The sequence below is a fragment of the Arachis ipaensis genome, chromosome B9 (assembly GCF_059453495.1).
Source record: "Arachis ipaensis isolate K30076 ecotype BB chromosome B9, ASM5945349v1, whole genome shotgun sequence".
NCBI lineage: Eukaryota > Viridiplantae > Streptophyta > Magnoliopsida > Fabales > Fabaceae > Arachis > Arachis ipaensis.
This window is the reverse complement of record NC_142444.1, coordinates 69316297-69333681: the sequence shown is the minus strand read 5'-3', so window position 1 is coordinate 69333681 and position 17385 is coordinate 69316297. Positions and strand designations below refer to the sequence as shown.

The 17385-nt window shown below is 38.3% G+C and overlaps 2 protein-coding genes across 2 annotated transcripts; both read left to right on the top strand.

The window, feature by feature from the left end:
- Nucleotides 1-3749: 3749 nt before the first annotated feature.
- LOC148544986 (uncharacterized) lies at nt 3750-6595 on the top strand. The gene is made up of 2 exons (XM_088497978.1): nt 3750-3816; nt 4719-6595. The coding sequence occupies exons 1-2, from the start codon at nt 3750-3752 to the stop codon at nt 6593-6595; spliced, it is 1944 nt and encodes a 647-aa protein (XP_088354104.1).
- A 3712-nt stretch (nt 6596-10307) lies between these two features.
- Nucleotides 10308-13153, top strand: LOC148544985 (uncharacterized). The gene is made up of 2 exons (XM_088497979.1): nt 10308-10374; nt 11277-13153. Exons 1-2 carry the CDS (start codon nt 10308-10310, stop codon nt 13151-13153), a joined length of 1944 nt encoding a protein of 647 aa, XP_088354105.1.
- Nucleotides 13154-17385: the final 4232 nt, after the last annotated feature.

Genomic DNA, 17385 nt, shown 5'->3' with positions numbered 1-17385 from the left:
ACCTCCCTGTACTCGAAGTGGATTTTCTAGAGCTATAGAAGCCCAATTGGCGCGCTCTTAATTGCGTTGAAAAGTAGACATCCTAGGCTTTTCAGCAATATATAATAGTCTATGCTTTGCCCGAGATTTGATGTCCCAAACTGGCGTCCAAAATCAGCCTAAAACATCTTGGCGTAAAACCCCCAAACTGGCACCAGAATTGGAGTTAAACGCCCAAACTGGCACCAAAGCTGGCATTTAACTCCAGAAACAGCCTATGCACGGAAAAACTTCAATGCTCAGCCCAAGTACACACCAAGTGGGCCCCGAAAGTGGATTTCTGCACTATCTGCACTTAGTTACTCATTTTCTGTAATCCATAGTAACTAATTTAGTATAAATAGCACTTTTTACTATTGCATTCATATCGAGTTTTAATCTTTGATCTTTTGATCATTGTTGTTCATGTTTGGAGGCTGGCCTCACGGCCATGTCTAGACCTTTTTCACTTATGTATTTTCAACGGTGGAGTTTCTACACACCATAGATTAAGGTGTGGAGCTCTGCTGTTCTTCATGAATTAATGCAATTACTAGTGTTTTCTATTCAATTCATGCCTACTTCTTCTCCAAGATATACTCTCGTACTAGGCCAGTATGATAGTAATGACCATGCGATCATCATGTCCTGGGATAATGCCTGTTGCATCTTCTTGTGTAAAGGTAATAGTGGGGAGGTCAGATGACCTCTCTCCTTCCCCTACATGATATACTTCTTTAAGGTGTTTTTTGCAAGATGATTTAGAGATCCCTCCTCCTGCGAATCCTCCATTTATCATATGGACAAGTCTCTTAGGAGTGTGAGGTCGTCGTTCAACCTGTCCGACCTCTTCATCCCTTCTTCTTTTTCTTGGTTCATCCGTTTTGTTGGCTAAGTACTGATCTAGTCGCCCTTCCCTTGCCAATTTCTCTATGACATTCTTCAGGTCGAAGCATTTGTTAGTAGGATGTCTATAAATTTGGTGGTACTCACAGTACTCTGTCCGACTTCCCCCTCCTTTTTTGCTTTTGATGGATCTTCTCAGTGTTGCATATTTCTCGGTAAACATCTACAAGAGACACCCGAAGAGGGGCGTAATTGTGGTATTTTCTAGGCTTCTCATTGAGTTTAGCTCCTTTTTTTTCTTGGATTTTTTATCCTTGACCCGAGAGAGGTAGAAGAATCCAGGTTTTGAGGTTTTTTCTAATCGAGAGTTCTCCTCTATGTTAATATACTTTTCTGCCCATTCTTATACCTCGTTCAGGGATGTTGGATGCTTTTTCGATATGGAGTGGCTAAAAGGTCCTTCTCTTAGGCCATTGATGAGACCCATGATGGCTGCTTCTGTTGGCAGACATTGTATATCCAGACACGCTTTGTTGAATCTTTCCATGTAGCAGCGAAGACTTTCCCGTTCTCCTTGCTTGATCCCTAACAGGCTCGGGACATGTTTGGCTTTGTCCTTCTAGATGGAGAATCTGACAAGGAATTTTTTAGCTAAGCCATCAAAACTTGTGATGGATCTAGGAGGAAAACTGTCAAACCACTTTATTGCTGTCTTTGTCAGGGTAGTCGGGAAGGCTTTGCAATGAACGGCGTCTGAGGCATCAAAGAGACACATTCTGCTTCTGAAATTGCTTAGATGATGGCTGGGATCCGAGGTGCCATCATATAATGTCATATCGGGAGCTTTAAAATCCATTGGAACTTTAGCTTTCATGATCTCCTTGGGGAATGGATCTTGGTCCTTGTGGGAACTGTCATCGGGACTGAATTGAACGGTTTTAGCTTTGAGATCAGCCTCAAACTTTAGGAGCTTGTCCTCTAGCTCTTGTCGTCGCCTAGTTTCTCTCCGGAGGTTTCTCTCAGCTTCTCGTTGATGTTCGGCCTCTTTTTTGAGCTGTTTGAGACGATCCTGCTGAGATTGTATGGCTTCTAGGATTTCTGTATTTGGCGAATGCTTATCTCCATTTGGTTGAGATGTATCTTTTGGTGTGATGTCCGCGTTCTTATGTGGCATTCTATTTTCCAAATCAGTGTTGTGGTCGTTGGCAAGGTTGTCGACCACGATGATGGAATGACTTCCAGGTTCCCCAGCAATGACGCCAATGTTCTGAGGGTTAATTGAAACTGAAGGTCGATCTCGGATGAGATCTGCTGTGGTGGCCGGAGCTGTTGTGTCCAACTTGTTGGACTTGGTGGTGCTGCTGATCCTTCGTTACCGAAGGGTGGTGGTACCTGCAAGAGACTCTGATGCTTAAGTTAGCATGGGCTTTAAGGAGGTTTTTATGTAGAATTAGAGTATAAGTTATACCTGGGTGCTCCAGTGTATTTATAGTAGTGTGGGCTGACCTTTCTGGATAAGATAAGTTAGTCATCTTATCTTATCTTTAAGTGAGGTCATCTTTACCTCTTAGGGGAACCGCCCTTATATTTTTAGGCTTTAGCTGCCTTTAGATTGGGCTGTGTCCCTTCATTTGGGCCTGCTTGGGCCTCTCATGGCAGTTTGGCCGACGTCTTTTGAGAAGAGGTTGGGGCGACCTATCTAAAGAGGTCAGTCACTTTATCTTTAATCAGTCCGGGTCGGAAAGCTCGACCCAGGGTATGAACAATGTTACTACTATAAAATTGTACACATACAATATGAAAATAATCCATATAGGTAGCAGGTCCCTTATTCTGAATGCTTGTTCTTTATAAACTAACAAATGTTTAATTTAACCTTACCATCCTTTACTCTGAGTAAAACTAAACAGAATGCTGATATCAATATCATGGTCCAATCCAGAAAAGAAAAAGAAAAAGGAACAAATATATGTTATATAAGGATAAGAAACACTTAAAAATATAAAATTGAAGATGCTACTTTATTCATAGCTGCCATCCAGAAGAATGGGCATGCATAGTGACAAACCCCATTTGTAGGGTTTATCTTGTATTGATTTTTGGGGATTTTATCACCTTTTACCCATATTTATTCAAGAAATAGCATGGTTTTGTATATTCTCCTTTAATTGTGCTTAAGAGTGAAAACATGCTTTTTAGGACTTAAAATAGCTAAATTTAATTCACCTTGATTCTATTGGATGCCTTGATATGTTTGTTAAGTGATTTAAGGTTTAGGAGGCAAAGATTGGATCAAGGGAATGAAGAAAGAAAGCATGAAAAGTTGGAGAACTTATGAAGAAATGAAAGAACCGGAAAGCTGTCAAGCCGACCTCTTTGCACTTAAACGACCATAACTTGAGCTACAGAGGTTCAATTGATGCGGTTCCAGTTGGGTTGGAAAGCTAACATCCGGGGCTTCGAAACGATATAAGATTTGCCATAGTTGCATCGCGCATAGGGGCGCGCACGCGCACGGTACGCGGACGCACCGATGGTGGCACATGACCCACTTAATGCAAACGTGGCCAGCGATTTTAGAAGCCTTGTGGGCCCAATCCAACTCATTTCTGATGCTATTTAAGCCAAGGATTGAAAGGGAATCAACATACTTTTACATACTTTTCATACTTTAGAAGTTAGTTACCATTAGTTTAGTTTTAGCTTAGTTTAGTAGTGAGAGTTAGTTTCTAGAGAGAGAAGCTCTCTCTTCTCTCTAAAATTAGGATTAGAATTAGGTTTAGTTTTTAGATCTAGGTTTTAATCTTTGCTTTCTTCCACTTCTATCTCTCAATTCTTTGTTGCTACATTCAATCTTCTTCTATTCCTTTGTTGTAATTTCCTTTATGTTGTTCTTATATTTTGTTGTAGATCTAGTATTGTTCCTTCTACATTCTTCCAATTCAATAAGAGGTAATTCATAATAATTGTTCTTCTTTGCTTTTCTATTGTTGATCTCTTGCCTTTGTAGTTGTAGATTCCTTTAATTCTTGCAATTAATAATGTTTACTTCTATTGCACTCTATGTGTTTGTTGAAATGCCTCTTCTAGATATAGTGTAGATTTTGTTCCTCTTGGCCTAGGTAGAGTAATTAGTGACACTTGAGTTATCTAATTCCTTTGTTGATTGATAATTGGAGAGATTGCTAATTGGTTTGGAGTGCACTAAAGCTAGTCTTTCCTTGGAAGTTGGCTAGGACTTGTGGCTCAAGTCAATTCATCCACTTGACTTTCCTTTGATTAGTAAGGGTTAACTAAGTGGTAGCAATGAACAATTCTCATCACAATTGAGAAGGATAACTAGGATAGGACTTCTAGCTCTCACACCTCTCCAAGAGCCTTTTATAGTTTTTAGTTTATTTTCATCGCCATTTACTTTTCATGCTTCTTATCCAAAACCCCAAAATAACTCATAACCAATAACAAGACACTTTATTGTAATTCCTAGGGAGAACGACCCGAGGTTTGAATACTTCGGTTTATAAATTTTAGGGGTTTGTTTTAGTGACAAACAACTTTTTGTATGAAAGGATTAGTGATTGGTTTAGAAACTATACTTGCAACGAGATTTCATTTGTGAAATTCTAAACCATCAAAAATCCATTCATCAAAATGGCGCCGTTGCCAGGGATTTGCAATGGTGTTATGTTATTGGTTATTGTACATATGTGAATAGTGTGAATATCTTGCTTTTTGCTTTATTTGCTAGTTGTAGAATTTTGTTTCTTTTGTTTTCTATTAGCTTTTGTTTTTATTTTATCTTTTCACCATGAATTCTCATTTTGGGTATGAGTGTGATTACAACTATGTTGTAGGTGATGGGAGCTACAATGAAGATGTGTATCAAGGATGGGACAACCAAAGGTGGGAGGAGCCATATGCATATGATCAATCCCCATGGCAACAACCTCCACCAATGCACTATGAAGAAGAGCCATTCTATGATGCATACCAACCCAATGGCTATGGTGAATCTCCTTGTGACTTTCAAGAACCACCACCATATGCCTATGAGTCATATCCTCAACATGAACCTCAACCACACTCACAAGCCTATTTTCACCAAATACCTCCATATGACCCTAATTCTTATCCACCATACCAACCACCTTATGAGCCATATGAACCACACATAGAGCCACCACCACGCCAACATCAACATTTTCAAGAGCCACCTCCTTCACATTATTACCAAGATGAACCACCTCCAATATATGAAAATTTTCAACCACAAGATGAATACTACTTTCCACCACAACCTTCCATGGAAGAATACTCATATCCATTGACCCAAGAGCCACATGACCCTAATCATATTATCCAAGAGGAACAAGAGTCAAGGGATCGTCTCAAGGAAGCATTGGATCAATTTCAAGCAACCATGGAGTGTGTTGTGCAACAAGTAGAAAGAGTGGAAAATATAGAACCACCACAACTCTACCAAGAAGAACCACCTTCCTACTATGAACCCTCCCCCCAATTTAATGAAACCTTTCACCCACCCCAATCTCTAAGGGATGAAACCCTTGGTGTTCTTGTTCAAGGGCAAGAAGAGATGAAAAGGGATGTGCAAAATTTCATGGCCGCCTTGGATGCGGTAACAAATCAATTAGCCTCCCAATGCTTGAACACTCAAGGAACTCCCATGGCTACATGTGGAGAATCAAATGAAGAACATAGCATGAAGGAGAGATTGGAAACTCCGGTGGGAAATGAGGGAAGTTGCTTTGTATTGGAACAATTGGAGGAAGCTTTAATTGTTGAAGACAAGGAAGAAGTGGTAGAAGACTTAGGAGATGCGGAGCTTCCATGGGAACATAGAGTTGAAGAAAACCCCTCCAAGATGATTGAAATTGATGCTAGGGAGGAAAGTGCACACCTTCCAAGGCATATTCCATATGAAGACTTGGATGGGATAGAGCAAGAACCGAGTTCCCATGGCAATAAAGAGCAAGCATCAAGTCCTAGTAGTGGAGAATCCTTTGAACTTGAAAAACCTTCTCCCGGTGCATTTGAAAAGGTTGTGGAGGTAAACTCCTTTCACCCTCCCAATTATAGTTTGATTAAGGGAAAAGGCTTAGATAGTTTGATTATTAATGAACAAAGGATTGAATTAGAAAAATCTTGTGAAGAGGTGGCAGTCCCTAGAAATAGAAGAACGGGGGTTGGTTATGCTTTGTCAAGATCTTTGGAAGCATCTTTGCCTAGGTGGTCATCTACTCCTTCACTTGAGTGGGTAAAATTCATCTCTATTAGCTTTATTGTCCCACTTGAGTATGGCTTGCTTGAAACGGATGGTCAACTTAGGATCCTTTGTGGGATGAAGCGTAAGCGAAAGATGTTTCGTGGTTGGCGTTGCAAATCAAGGATCATTATGGTTGATGCATCAAACATGAGATATAAAGGTTGGAGTAGTGCTCAATTAGATGGGTCTAGGAGGATTGTTGGCCACTATATAGAGAATTCACCTCACTCACCACCCGGTTGGACTAATAATGATGATCAACCTCAAGACGGGTGTGAAAACAAAGTGTGGGATCCCGGATTACAAGAAGAGGATCAACTTTGGGAGCCCCAAGCTTGTGAAGAACTCCATCAAGACTTGGCTCAATCCATGAAGAATCTTGGGGCACAATGGAGAACCAAGCATTGGTGGGAGTTCCAAGATGAATACAAGCACAAGCCACCTTGATGAGGAGCTCCCCATAAGTCCAACTTAAGGACAATAAACAAAAGTGCTAGGTGGGAGACAACCCACCATGGTAAAATCCTCTCATTTTCTCTTTTGTACATATTGATAGAATTAGTTTAATTTCATGTTTTGTTTAGATAGTTGAGTTTAATTGGTAGTTTAGTATGTTAAATAAAGTTTTAGGGTGTTTTGGTAGATGCTTGGAGGTTTAGAATGCTGAGATTGGTGCAAAAAAAAAAAAAAAAAAACGGCCATCGGCGCGTTAGCACGCTGTGCGCGCGCGCGCACATTGCACTTCCGCAACTTCTGGTACAAAAACCAGAGAGTTGTGCGTGCGTTGTGCCAGCATTGTGCTGGGAGCACAAGCTCATCCACGCGTAAGCGCGCTGTGCGCGCGCGCGCGGATCGTCCCTGTTGCATCCACGCGTAAGCGCGCTGTGCGCGCGCGCGCGGATTTGCTCCCTGCTTTTCTCCTTCCTCCTTTCTCCTTCCTCTTTCCTCCTCTCTTCTTCTTTCTTTCTAATTTTTTTTCTCCTTCCTCTCTTAGAAATTTTTTTTCCTTTTAATATAAATGAAATTTTTTTTTAATAAAAAAAAAATAATAATAATATAATAATAATAAATAAATAAATAAATAAAATACTAAAAAAAAATTTTTTTTCTCTTTTCCTCCATTTTCTTTTATTGCATTTGCTTATTTTCATTCATTGCATTTTAATTTTGTTTTTTTTTTTACCTTGTTCTCATTTTATTTTCTAAGTTTTCCATTTTAAGAATGGTGTTGAACTTTCCTACTCAATTGTTGAGACTTTCTTACATTATTTTGGTGCTTCTTGACTTGTTTGATATTGTTGGGTGATGAAACTTTTAAATCAATGCTTCATCTTGTATGACTTTTGTGTCTTTGTACATTGATATGACCTCATATTGTCTTTCATGACCCACTTCTTCTCATTTGAACTTGATGCTCAACACACTCTTCATACTTTGACTTTACTCTTGCATCGAGCTTAATGATATGCCTTAGCTTACATTGTTTTCTCACTCACATGCTTAGCTAACATGTAGTAGGAAATCATACTCTTATTTGGCATTAGCCCCGCCTATGTTCTAATTGCCTTGATATCCTTGTTATAGGCTTAATTTTCTTTCCTTTTCTTTCCTTTTAGGTTGGCCACCAAGAAGGGAGAAAGGAAAAGCTTTTAAATGGGGCACCAAACAAGTCCTCCGCGCAGCCTTGTGAAGAAGCTCATCAATTGTAGCAACCCGTCCACCTTGCTCTTCTTTGCATGCACCGAGGACGGTGCAATCTTCAAGTGTGGGGAGGTCGTCTGACCGATCTCCATGGGTAAAAAAATTTCCTTTTCAACACCAAATTTTTTTATTTTCTTTAATTAGATTAGCTATTGCATTGCATGATAGGTTGCATGTTAGTTAGAATTTGTACACATTTTTACCACTTCTTTGTTATTAGGACTACTTGGTTAGGGTGATGATTTTCTTTCCAAGAAACCGTTTTAAGGCAACCTACCAATTTGAAAACTTTTTGTTGAACTTGCTTGAAAGAATTTATTTTGGAACATGGTTTTTGAGCTAAGAACATAAGCAAGTGAGATTTGTGCCTAATTGCGTGGTTACATCTTATAACCACTTATTTTTCCTTCTTGTGTGCATTATTCTCTTCCTATGATTGTGATCTTTGATTTGTTTGATTCTTTATGTCCATTATTTGGTGTATTCATGCATTTATATGATTGAGGCCATCATTTCATTAGCTCACTCACCCAAATGGCCTTACCTTCTATGTTCCTTTGTTAGCCAAATTTGAGCCTACGATTAACCCACTTTGTTCTTAATTTAGCACATTACAAGCCTTAAAGCGGAAAACAATAAAAGTCCTTATTTGGATCTTTGATTAGCTTAGGCTAGTGTGTGTGAGTATCACTCAAGTGTGGGAACCTTGGGACATTGGGTGAATAAAAGGGTAGTTTTGTATTATTATTGTAAATATTGGGAATTGGGTACATACTCATGCGTTAATTAAATGTAAGACCTTATGCATTGATATTCTTGAAAAAAAAAAATGAGAAAAATAAAAGAAAAAGAAAAAAAAGAAAAAAAAATAAATGTGAAAAAAAAAAAGAAAAAGAAAAGAAAAGAAAAAGAAGAAAAAGAAAGAAATAAAAAGGGGACAAAATGTCCCAAAGTAAAGTCCAATAAAGATCAATGCATAAGTATTGTGAAATGAAAAGGGATGCATGAGTATGTGAAAAAGTGAGGAATGGGTAGTTAGATTAGTACTTAATTGTATAGGTCATTATATAGGTTAGGTGGGAAAGTTTAAGTTAATCAAAGATTCAAATCCTAAGTCCACTAGCCATATATGATCCTACCTTGACCCTAGCCCCATTACAACCTAAAGAAAAGACCTCATGATACATGTATGCATGCATTGAATAATTGTTGATTGTTAGAAGAAAAACAAATCTTGGAAAGCATGATTAGGGGAGAATTGAGAGAATCAACCCCAAACACCGAGCGACTAGAGTGCAAACACTTCCGGTGAGGGTTCGATGCTCAATTCCTTGATTCCTGGCTTTCATGAGCGTTCTTCTCGCAAGTCTACTTGAACTTCATTTTGATATTCGAATTGGTAGGATTCATGAATCGTTATATGATCTTGACCCTACTTGGGCATGTATGACTTGGAGGATTGATTTATTTTTAACCAAGTAGGTAAAACCATTTTGCATTTAGTTGCATCCATTTAGATAATTGCATATAGTTTAGGTTGCATATAGTTTATTTACATTGAATAAATGTTGATACCCTTTGTTTCTCTCTTGGCTTAAGCATGAGGACATGCTTGGTTTAAGTGTGGGGAGGTTGACAAACCCCATTTGTAGGGTTTATCTTGTATTGATTTTTGGGGATTTTATCACCTTTTACCCATATTTATTCAAGAAATAGCATGGTTTTGTATATTCTCCTTTAATTGTGCTTAAGAGTGAAAACATGCTTTTTAGGACTTAAAATAGCTAAATTTAATTCACCTTCATTCTATTGGATGCCTTGATATGTTTGTTAAGTGATTTAAGGTTTAGGAGGCAAAGATTGGATCAAGGGAATGAAGAAAGAAAGCATGAAAAGTTGGAGAACTTATGAAGAAATGAAAGAACCGGAAAGCTGTCAAGCCGACCTCTTTGCACTTAAACGACCATAACTTGAGCTACAGAGGTCCAATTGATGCGGTTCCAGTTGGGTTGGAAAGCTAACATCCGGGGCTTCGAAACGATATAAGATTTGCCATAGTTGCATCGCGCATAGGGGCGCGCACGCGCACGGTACGCGGACGCACCGATGGTGGCACATGACCCACTTAATGCAAACGTGGCCAGCGATTTTAGAAGCCTTGTGGGCCCAATCCAACTCATTTCTGATGCTATTTAAGCCAAGGATTGAAAGGGAATCAACATACTTTTACATACTTTTCATACTTTAGAAGTTAGTTACCATTAGTTTAGTTTTAGCTTAGTTTAGTAGTGAGAGTTAGTTTCTAGAGAGAGAAGCTCTCTCTTCTCTCTAAAATTAGGATTAGAATTAGGTTTAGTTTTTAGATCTAGGTTTTAATCTTTGCTTTCTTCCACTTCTATCTCTCAATTCTTTGTTGCTACATTCAATCTTCTTCTATTCCTTTGTTGTAATTTCCTTTATGTTGTTCTTATATTTTGTTGTAGATCTAGTATTGTTCCTTCTACATTCTTCCAATTCAATAAGAGGTAATTCATAATAATTGTTCTTCTTTGCTTTTCTATTGTTGATCTCTTGCCTTTGTAGTTGTAGATTCCTTTAATTCTTGCAATTAATAATGTTTACTTCTATTGCACTCTATGTGTTTGTTGAAATGCCTCTTCTAGATATAGTGTAGATTTTGTTCCTCTTGGCCTAGGTAGAGTAATTAGTGACACTTGAGTTATCTAATTCCTTTGTTGATTGATAATTGGAGAGATTGCTAATTGGTTTGGAGTGCACTAAAGCTAGTCTTTCCTTGGAAGTTGGCTAGGACTTGTGGCTCAAGTCAATTCATCCACTTGACTTTCCTTTGATTAGTAAGGGTTAACTAAGTGGTAGCAATGAACAATTCTCATCACAATTGAGAAGGATAACTAGGATAGGACTTCTAGCTCTCACACCTCTCCAAGAGCCTTTTATAGTTTTTAGTTTATTTTCATCGCCATTTACTTTTCATGCTTCTTATCCAAAACCCCAAAATAACTCATAACCAATAACAAGACACTTTATTGTAATTCCTAGGGAGAACGACCCGAGGTTTGAATACTTCGGTTTATAAATTTTAGGGGTTTGTTTTAGTGACAAACAACTTTTTGTATGAAAGGATTAGTGATTGGTTTAGAAACTATACTTGCAACGAGATTTCATTTGTGAAATTCTAAACCATCAAAAATCCATTCATCAAAATGGCGCCGTTGCCAGGGATTTGCAATGGTGTTATGTTATTGGTTATTGTACATATGTGAATAGTGTGAATATCTTGCTTTTTGCTTTATTTGCTAGTTGTAGAATTTTGTTTCTTTTGTTTTCTATTAGCTTTTGTTTTTATTTTATCTTTTCACCATGAATTCTCATTTTGGGTATGAGTGTGATTACAACTATGTTGTAGGTGATGGGAGCTACAATGAAGATGTGTATCAAGGATGGGACAACCAAAGGTGGGAGGAGCCATATGCATATGATCAATCCCCATGGCAACAACCTCCACCAATGCACTATGAAGAAGAGCCATTCTATGATGCATACCAACCCAATGGCTATGGTGAATCTCCTTGTGACTTTCAAGAACCACCACCATATGCCTATGAGTCATATCCTCAACATGAACCTCAACCACACTCACAAGCCTATTTTCACCAAATACCTCCATATGACCCTAATTCTTATCCACCATACCAACCACCTTATGAGCCATATGAACCACACATAGAGCCACCACCACGCCAACATCAACATTTTCAAGAGCCACCTCCTTCACATTATTACCAAGATGAACCACCTCCAATATATGAAAATTTTCAACCACAAGATGAATACTACTTTCCACCACAACCTTCCATGGAAGAATACTCATATCCATTGACCCAAGAGCCACATGACCCTAATCATATTATCCAAGAGGAACAAGAGTCAAGGGATCGTCTCAAGGAAGCATTGGATCAATTTCAAGCAACCATGGAGTGTGTTGTGCAACAAGTAGAAAGAGTGGAAAATATAGAACCACCACAACTCTACCAAGAAGAACCACCTTCCTACTATGAACCCTCCCCCCAATTTAATGAAACCTTTCACCCACCCCAATCTCTAAGGGATGAAACCCTTGGTGTTCTTGTTCAAGGGCAAGAAGAGATGAAAAGGGATGTGCAAAATTTCATGGCCGCCTTGGATGCGGTAACAAATCAATTAGCCTCCCAATGCTTGAACACTCAAGGAACTCCCATGGCTACATGTGGAGAATCAAATGAAGAACATAGCATGAAGGAGAGATTGGAAACTCCGGTGGGAAATGAGGGAAGTTGCTTTGTATTGGAACAATTGGAGGAAGCTTTAATTGTTGAAGACAAGGAAGAAGTGGTAGAAGACTTAGGAGATGCGGAGCTTCCATGGGAACATAGAGTTGAAGAAAACCCCTCCAAGATGATTGAAATTGATGCTAGGGAGGAAAGTGCACACCTTCCAAGGCATATTCCATATGAAGACTTGGATGGGATAGAGCAAGAACCGAGTTCCCATGGCAATAAAGAGCAAGCATCAAGTCCTAGTAGTGGAGAATCCTTTGAACTTGAAAAACCTTCTCCCGGTGCATTTGAAAAGGTTGTGGAGGTAAACTCCTCTCACCCTCCCAATTATAGTTTGATTAAGGGAAAAGGCTTAGATAGTTTGATTATTAATGAACAAAGGATTGAATTAGAGAAATCTTGTGAAGAGGTGGCAGTCCCTAGAAATAGAAGAACGGGGGTTGGTTATGCTTTGTCAAGATCTTTGGAAGCATCTTTGCCTAGGTGGTCATCTACTCCTTCACTTGAGTGGGTAAAATTCATCTCTATTAGCTTTATTGTCCCACTTGAGTATGGCTTGCTTGAAACGGATGGTCAACTTAGGATCCTTTGTGGGATGAAGCGTAAGCGAAAGATGTTTCGTGGTTGGCGTTGCAAATCAAGGCTCATTATGGTTGATGCATCAAACATGAGATATAAAGGTTGGAGTAGTGCTCAATTAGATGGGTCTAGGAGGATTGTTGGCCACTATATAGAGAATTCACCTCACTCACCACCCGGTTGGACTAATAATGATGATCAACCTCAAGACGGGTGTGAAAACAAAGTGTGGGATCCCGGATTACAAGAAGAGGATCAACTTTGGGAGCCCCAAGCTTGTGAAGAACTCCATCAAGACTTGGCTCAATCCATGAAGAATCTTGGGGCACAATGGAGAACCAAGCATTGGTGGGAGTTCCAAGATGAATACAAGCACAAGCCACCTTGATGAGGAGCTCCCCATAAGTCCAACTTAAGGACAATAAACAAAAGTGCTAGGTGGGAGACAACCCACCATGGTAAAATCCTCTCATTTTCTCTTTTGTACATATTGATAGAATTAGTTTAATTTCATGTTTTATTTAGATAGTTGAGTTTAATTGGTAGTTTAGTATGTTAAATAAGGTTTTAGGGTGTTTTGGTAGATGCTTGGAGGTTTAGAATGCTGAGATTGGTGCAAAAAAAAAAAAAAAAAAAAACGGCCATCGGCGCGTTAGCACGCTGTGCGCGCGCGCGCACATTGCACTTCCGCAACTTCTGGTACAAAAACCAGAGAGTTGTGCGCGCATTGTGCCAGCATTGTGCTGGGAGCACAAGCTCATCCACGCGTAAGCGCGCTGTGCGCGCGCGCGCGGATCGTCCCTGCTGCATCCACGCGTAAGCGCGCTGTGCGCGCGCGCGCGGATTTGCTCCCTGCTTTTCTCCTTCCTCCTTTCTCCTTCCTCTTTCCTCCTCTCTTCTTCTTTCTTTCTAATTTTTTTTCTCCTTCCTCTCTTAGAAATTTTTTTTCCTTTTAATATAAATGAAATTTTTTTTAATAAAAAAATAATAATAATAATATAATAATAATAAATAAATAAATAAATAAATAAAATACTAAAAAAAAATTTTTTTTCTCTTTTCCTCCATTTTCTTTTATTGCATTTGCTTATTTTCATTCATTGCATTTTAATTTTGTTTTTTTTTTTTACCTTGTTCTCATTTTATTTTCTAAGTTTTCCATTTTAAGAATGGTGTTGAACTTTCCTACTCAATTGTTGAGACTTTCTTACATTATTTTGGTGCTTCTTGACTTGTTTGATATTGTTGGGTGATGAAACTTTTAAATCAATGCTTCATCTTGTATGACTTTTGTGTCTTTGTACATTGATATGACCTCATATTGTCTTTCATGACCCACTTCTTCTCATTTGAACTTGATGCTCAACACACTCTTCATACTTTGACTTTACTCTTGCATCGAGCTTAATGATATGCCTTAGCTTACATTGTTTTCTCACTCACATGCTTAGCTAACATGTAGTAGGAAATCATACTCTTATTTGGCATTAGCCCCGCCTATGTTCTAATTGCCTTGATATCCTTTTTATAGGCTTAATTTTCTTTCCTTTTCTTTCCTTTTAGGTTGGCCACCAAGAAGGGAGAAAGGAAAAGCTTTTAAATGGGGCACCAAACAAGTCCTCCGCGCAGCCTTGTGAAGAAGCTCATCAATTGTAGCAACCCGTCCACCTTGCTCTTCTTTGCATGCACCGAGGACGGTGCAATCTTCAAGTGTGGGGAGGTCGTCTGACCGATCTCCATGGGTAAAAAAATTTCCTTTTCAACACCAAATTTTTTTATTTTCTTTAATTAGATTAGCTATTGCATTGCATGATAGGTTGCATGTTAGTTAGAATTTGTACACATTTTTATCACTTCTTTGTTATTAGGACTACTTGGTTAGGGTGATGATTTTCTTTCCAAGAAACTGTTTTAGGGCAACCTACCAATTTGAAAACTTTTTGTTGAACTTGCTTGAAAGAATTTATTTTGGAACATGGTTTTTGAGCTAAGAACATAAGCAAGTGAGATTTGTGCCTAATTGCGTGGTTACATCTTATAACCGCTTATTTTTCCTTCTTGTGTGCATTATTCTCTTCCTATGATTGTGATCTTTGATTTGTTTGATTCTTTATGTCCATTATTTGGTGTATTCATGCATTTATATGATTGAGGCCATCATTTCATTAGCTCACTCACCCAAATGGCCTTACCTTCTATCTTCCTTTGTTAGCCAAATTTGAGCCTACGATTAACCCACTTTGTTCTTAATTTAGCACATTACAAGCCTTAAAGCGGAAAACAATAAAAGTCCTTATTTGGATCTTTGATTAGCTTAGGCTAGTGTGTGTGAGTATCACTCAAGTGTGGGAACCTTGGGACATTGGGTGAATAAAAGGGTAGTTTTGTATTATTATTGTAAATATTGGGAATTGGGTACATACTCATGCGTTAATTAAATGTAAGACCTTATGCATTGATATTCTTGAAAAAAAAAATGAGAAAAATAAAAGAAAAAGAAAAAAAAGAAAAAAAAATAAATGTGAAAAAAAAAAGAAAAAGAAAAGAAAAGAAAAAGAAGAAAAAGAAAGAAATAAAAAGGGGACAAAATGTCCCAAAGTAAAGTCCAATAAAGATCAATGCATAAGTATTGTGAAATGAAAAGGGATGCATGAGTATGTGAAAAAGTGAGGAATGGGTAGTTAGATTAGTACTTAATTGTATAGGTCATTATATAGGTTAGGTGGGAAAGTTTAAGTTAATCAAAGATTCAAATCCTAAGTCCACTAGCCATATATGATCCTACCTTGACCCTAGCCCCATTACAACCTAAAGAAAAGACCTCATGATACATGTATGCATGCATTGAATAATTGTTGATTGTTAGAAGAAAAACAAATCTTGGAAAGCATGATTAGGGGAGAATTGAGAGAATCAACCCCAAACACCGAGCGACTAGAGTGCAAACACTTCCGGTGAGGGTTCGATGCTCAATTCCTTGATTCCTGGCTTTCATGAGCGTTCTTCTCGCAAGTCTACTTGAACTTCATTTTGATATTCGAATTGGTAGGATTCATGAATCGTTATATGATCTTGACCCTACTTGGGCATGTATGACTTGGAGGATTGATTTATTTTTAACCAAGTAGGTAAAACCATTTTGCATTTAGTTGCATCCATTTAGATAATTGCATATAGTTTAGGTTGCATATAGTTTATTTACATTGAATAAATGTTGATACCCTTTGTTTCTCTCTTGGCTTAAGCATGAGGACATGCTTGGTTTAAGTGTGGGGAGGTTGACAAACCCCATTTGTAGGGTTTATCTTGTATTGATTTTTGGGGATTTTATCACCTTTTACCCATATTTATTCAAGAAATAGCATGGTTTTGTATATTCTCCTTTAATTGTGCTTAAGAGTGAAAACATGCTTTTTAGGACTTAAAATAGCTAAATTTAATTCACCTTGATTCTATTGGATGCCTTGATATGTTTGTTAAGTGATTTAAGGTTTAGGAGGCAAAGATTGGATCAAGGGAATGAAGAAAGAAAGCATGAAAAGTTGGAGAACTGATGAAGAAATGAAAGAACCGGAAAGCTGTCAAGCCGACCTCTTTGCACTTAAACGACCATAACTTGAGCTACAGAGGTCCAATTGATGCGGTTCCAGTTGGGTTGGAAAGCTAACATCCGGGGCTTCGAAACGATATAAGATTTGCCATAGTTGCATCGCGCATAGGGGCGCGCACGCGCACGGTACGCGGACGCACCGATGGTGGCACATGACCCACTTAATGCAAACGTGGCCAGCGATTTTAGAAGCCTTGTGGGCCCAATCCAACTCATTTCTGATGCTATTTAAGCCAAGGATTGAAAGGGAATCAACATACTTTTACATACTTTTCATACTTTAGAAGTTAGTTACCATTAGTTTAGTTTTAGCTTAGTTTAGTAGTGAGAGTTAGTTTCTAGAGAGAGAAGCTCTCTCTTCTCTCTAAAATTAGGATTAGAATTAGGTTTAGTTTTTAGATCTAGGTTTTAATCTTTGCTTTCTTCCACTTCTATCTCTCAATTCTTTGTTGCTACATTCAATCTTCTTCTATTCCTTTGTTGTAATTTCCTTTATGTTGTTCTTATATTTTGTTGTAGATCTAGTATTGTTCCTTCTACATTCTTCCAATTCAATAAGAGATAATTCATAATAATTGTTCTTCTTTGCTTTTCTATTGTTGATCTCTTGCCTTTGTAGTTGTAGATTCCTTTAATTCTTGCAATTAATAATGTTTACTTCTATTGCACTCTATGTGTTTGTTGAAATGCCTCTTCTAGATATAGTGTAGATTTTGTTCCTCTTGGCCTAGGTAGAGTAATTAGTGACACTTGAGTTATCTAATTCCTTTGTTGATTGATAATTGGAGAGATTGCTAATTGGTTTGGAGTGCACTAAAGCTAGTCTTTCCTTGGAAGTTGGCTAGGACTTGTGGCTCAAGTCAATTCATCCACTTGACTTTCCTTTGATTAGTAAGGGTTAACTAAGTGGTAGCAATGAACAATTCTCATCACAATTGAGAAGGATAACTAGGATAGGACTTCTAGCTCTCACACCTCTCCAAGAGCCTTTTATAGTTTTTAGTTTATTT

Bases quoted from the DNA above. Each gene is read 5' to 3' on its own strand.
- LOC148544985 (XM_088497979.1), top strand. From the start codon at position 10,308: ATGTTGTTCTTATATTTTGTTGTAGATCTAGTATTGTTCCTTCTACAT. The intron at 10,375-11,276 runs GTAATTCATAAT...ACTATGTTGTAG, and splicing joins TTCTTCCAATTCAATAAGAG to GTGATGGGAGCTACAATGAA.
- LOC148544986 (XM_088497978.1), top strand. From the start codon at position 3,750: ATGTTGTTCTTATATTTTGTTGTAGATCTAGTATTGTTCCTTCTACAT. The intron at 3,817-4,718 runs GTAATTCATAAT...ACTATGTTGTAG, and splicing joins TTCTTCCAATTCAATAAGAG to GTGATGGGAGCTACAATGAA.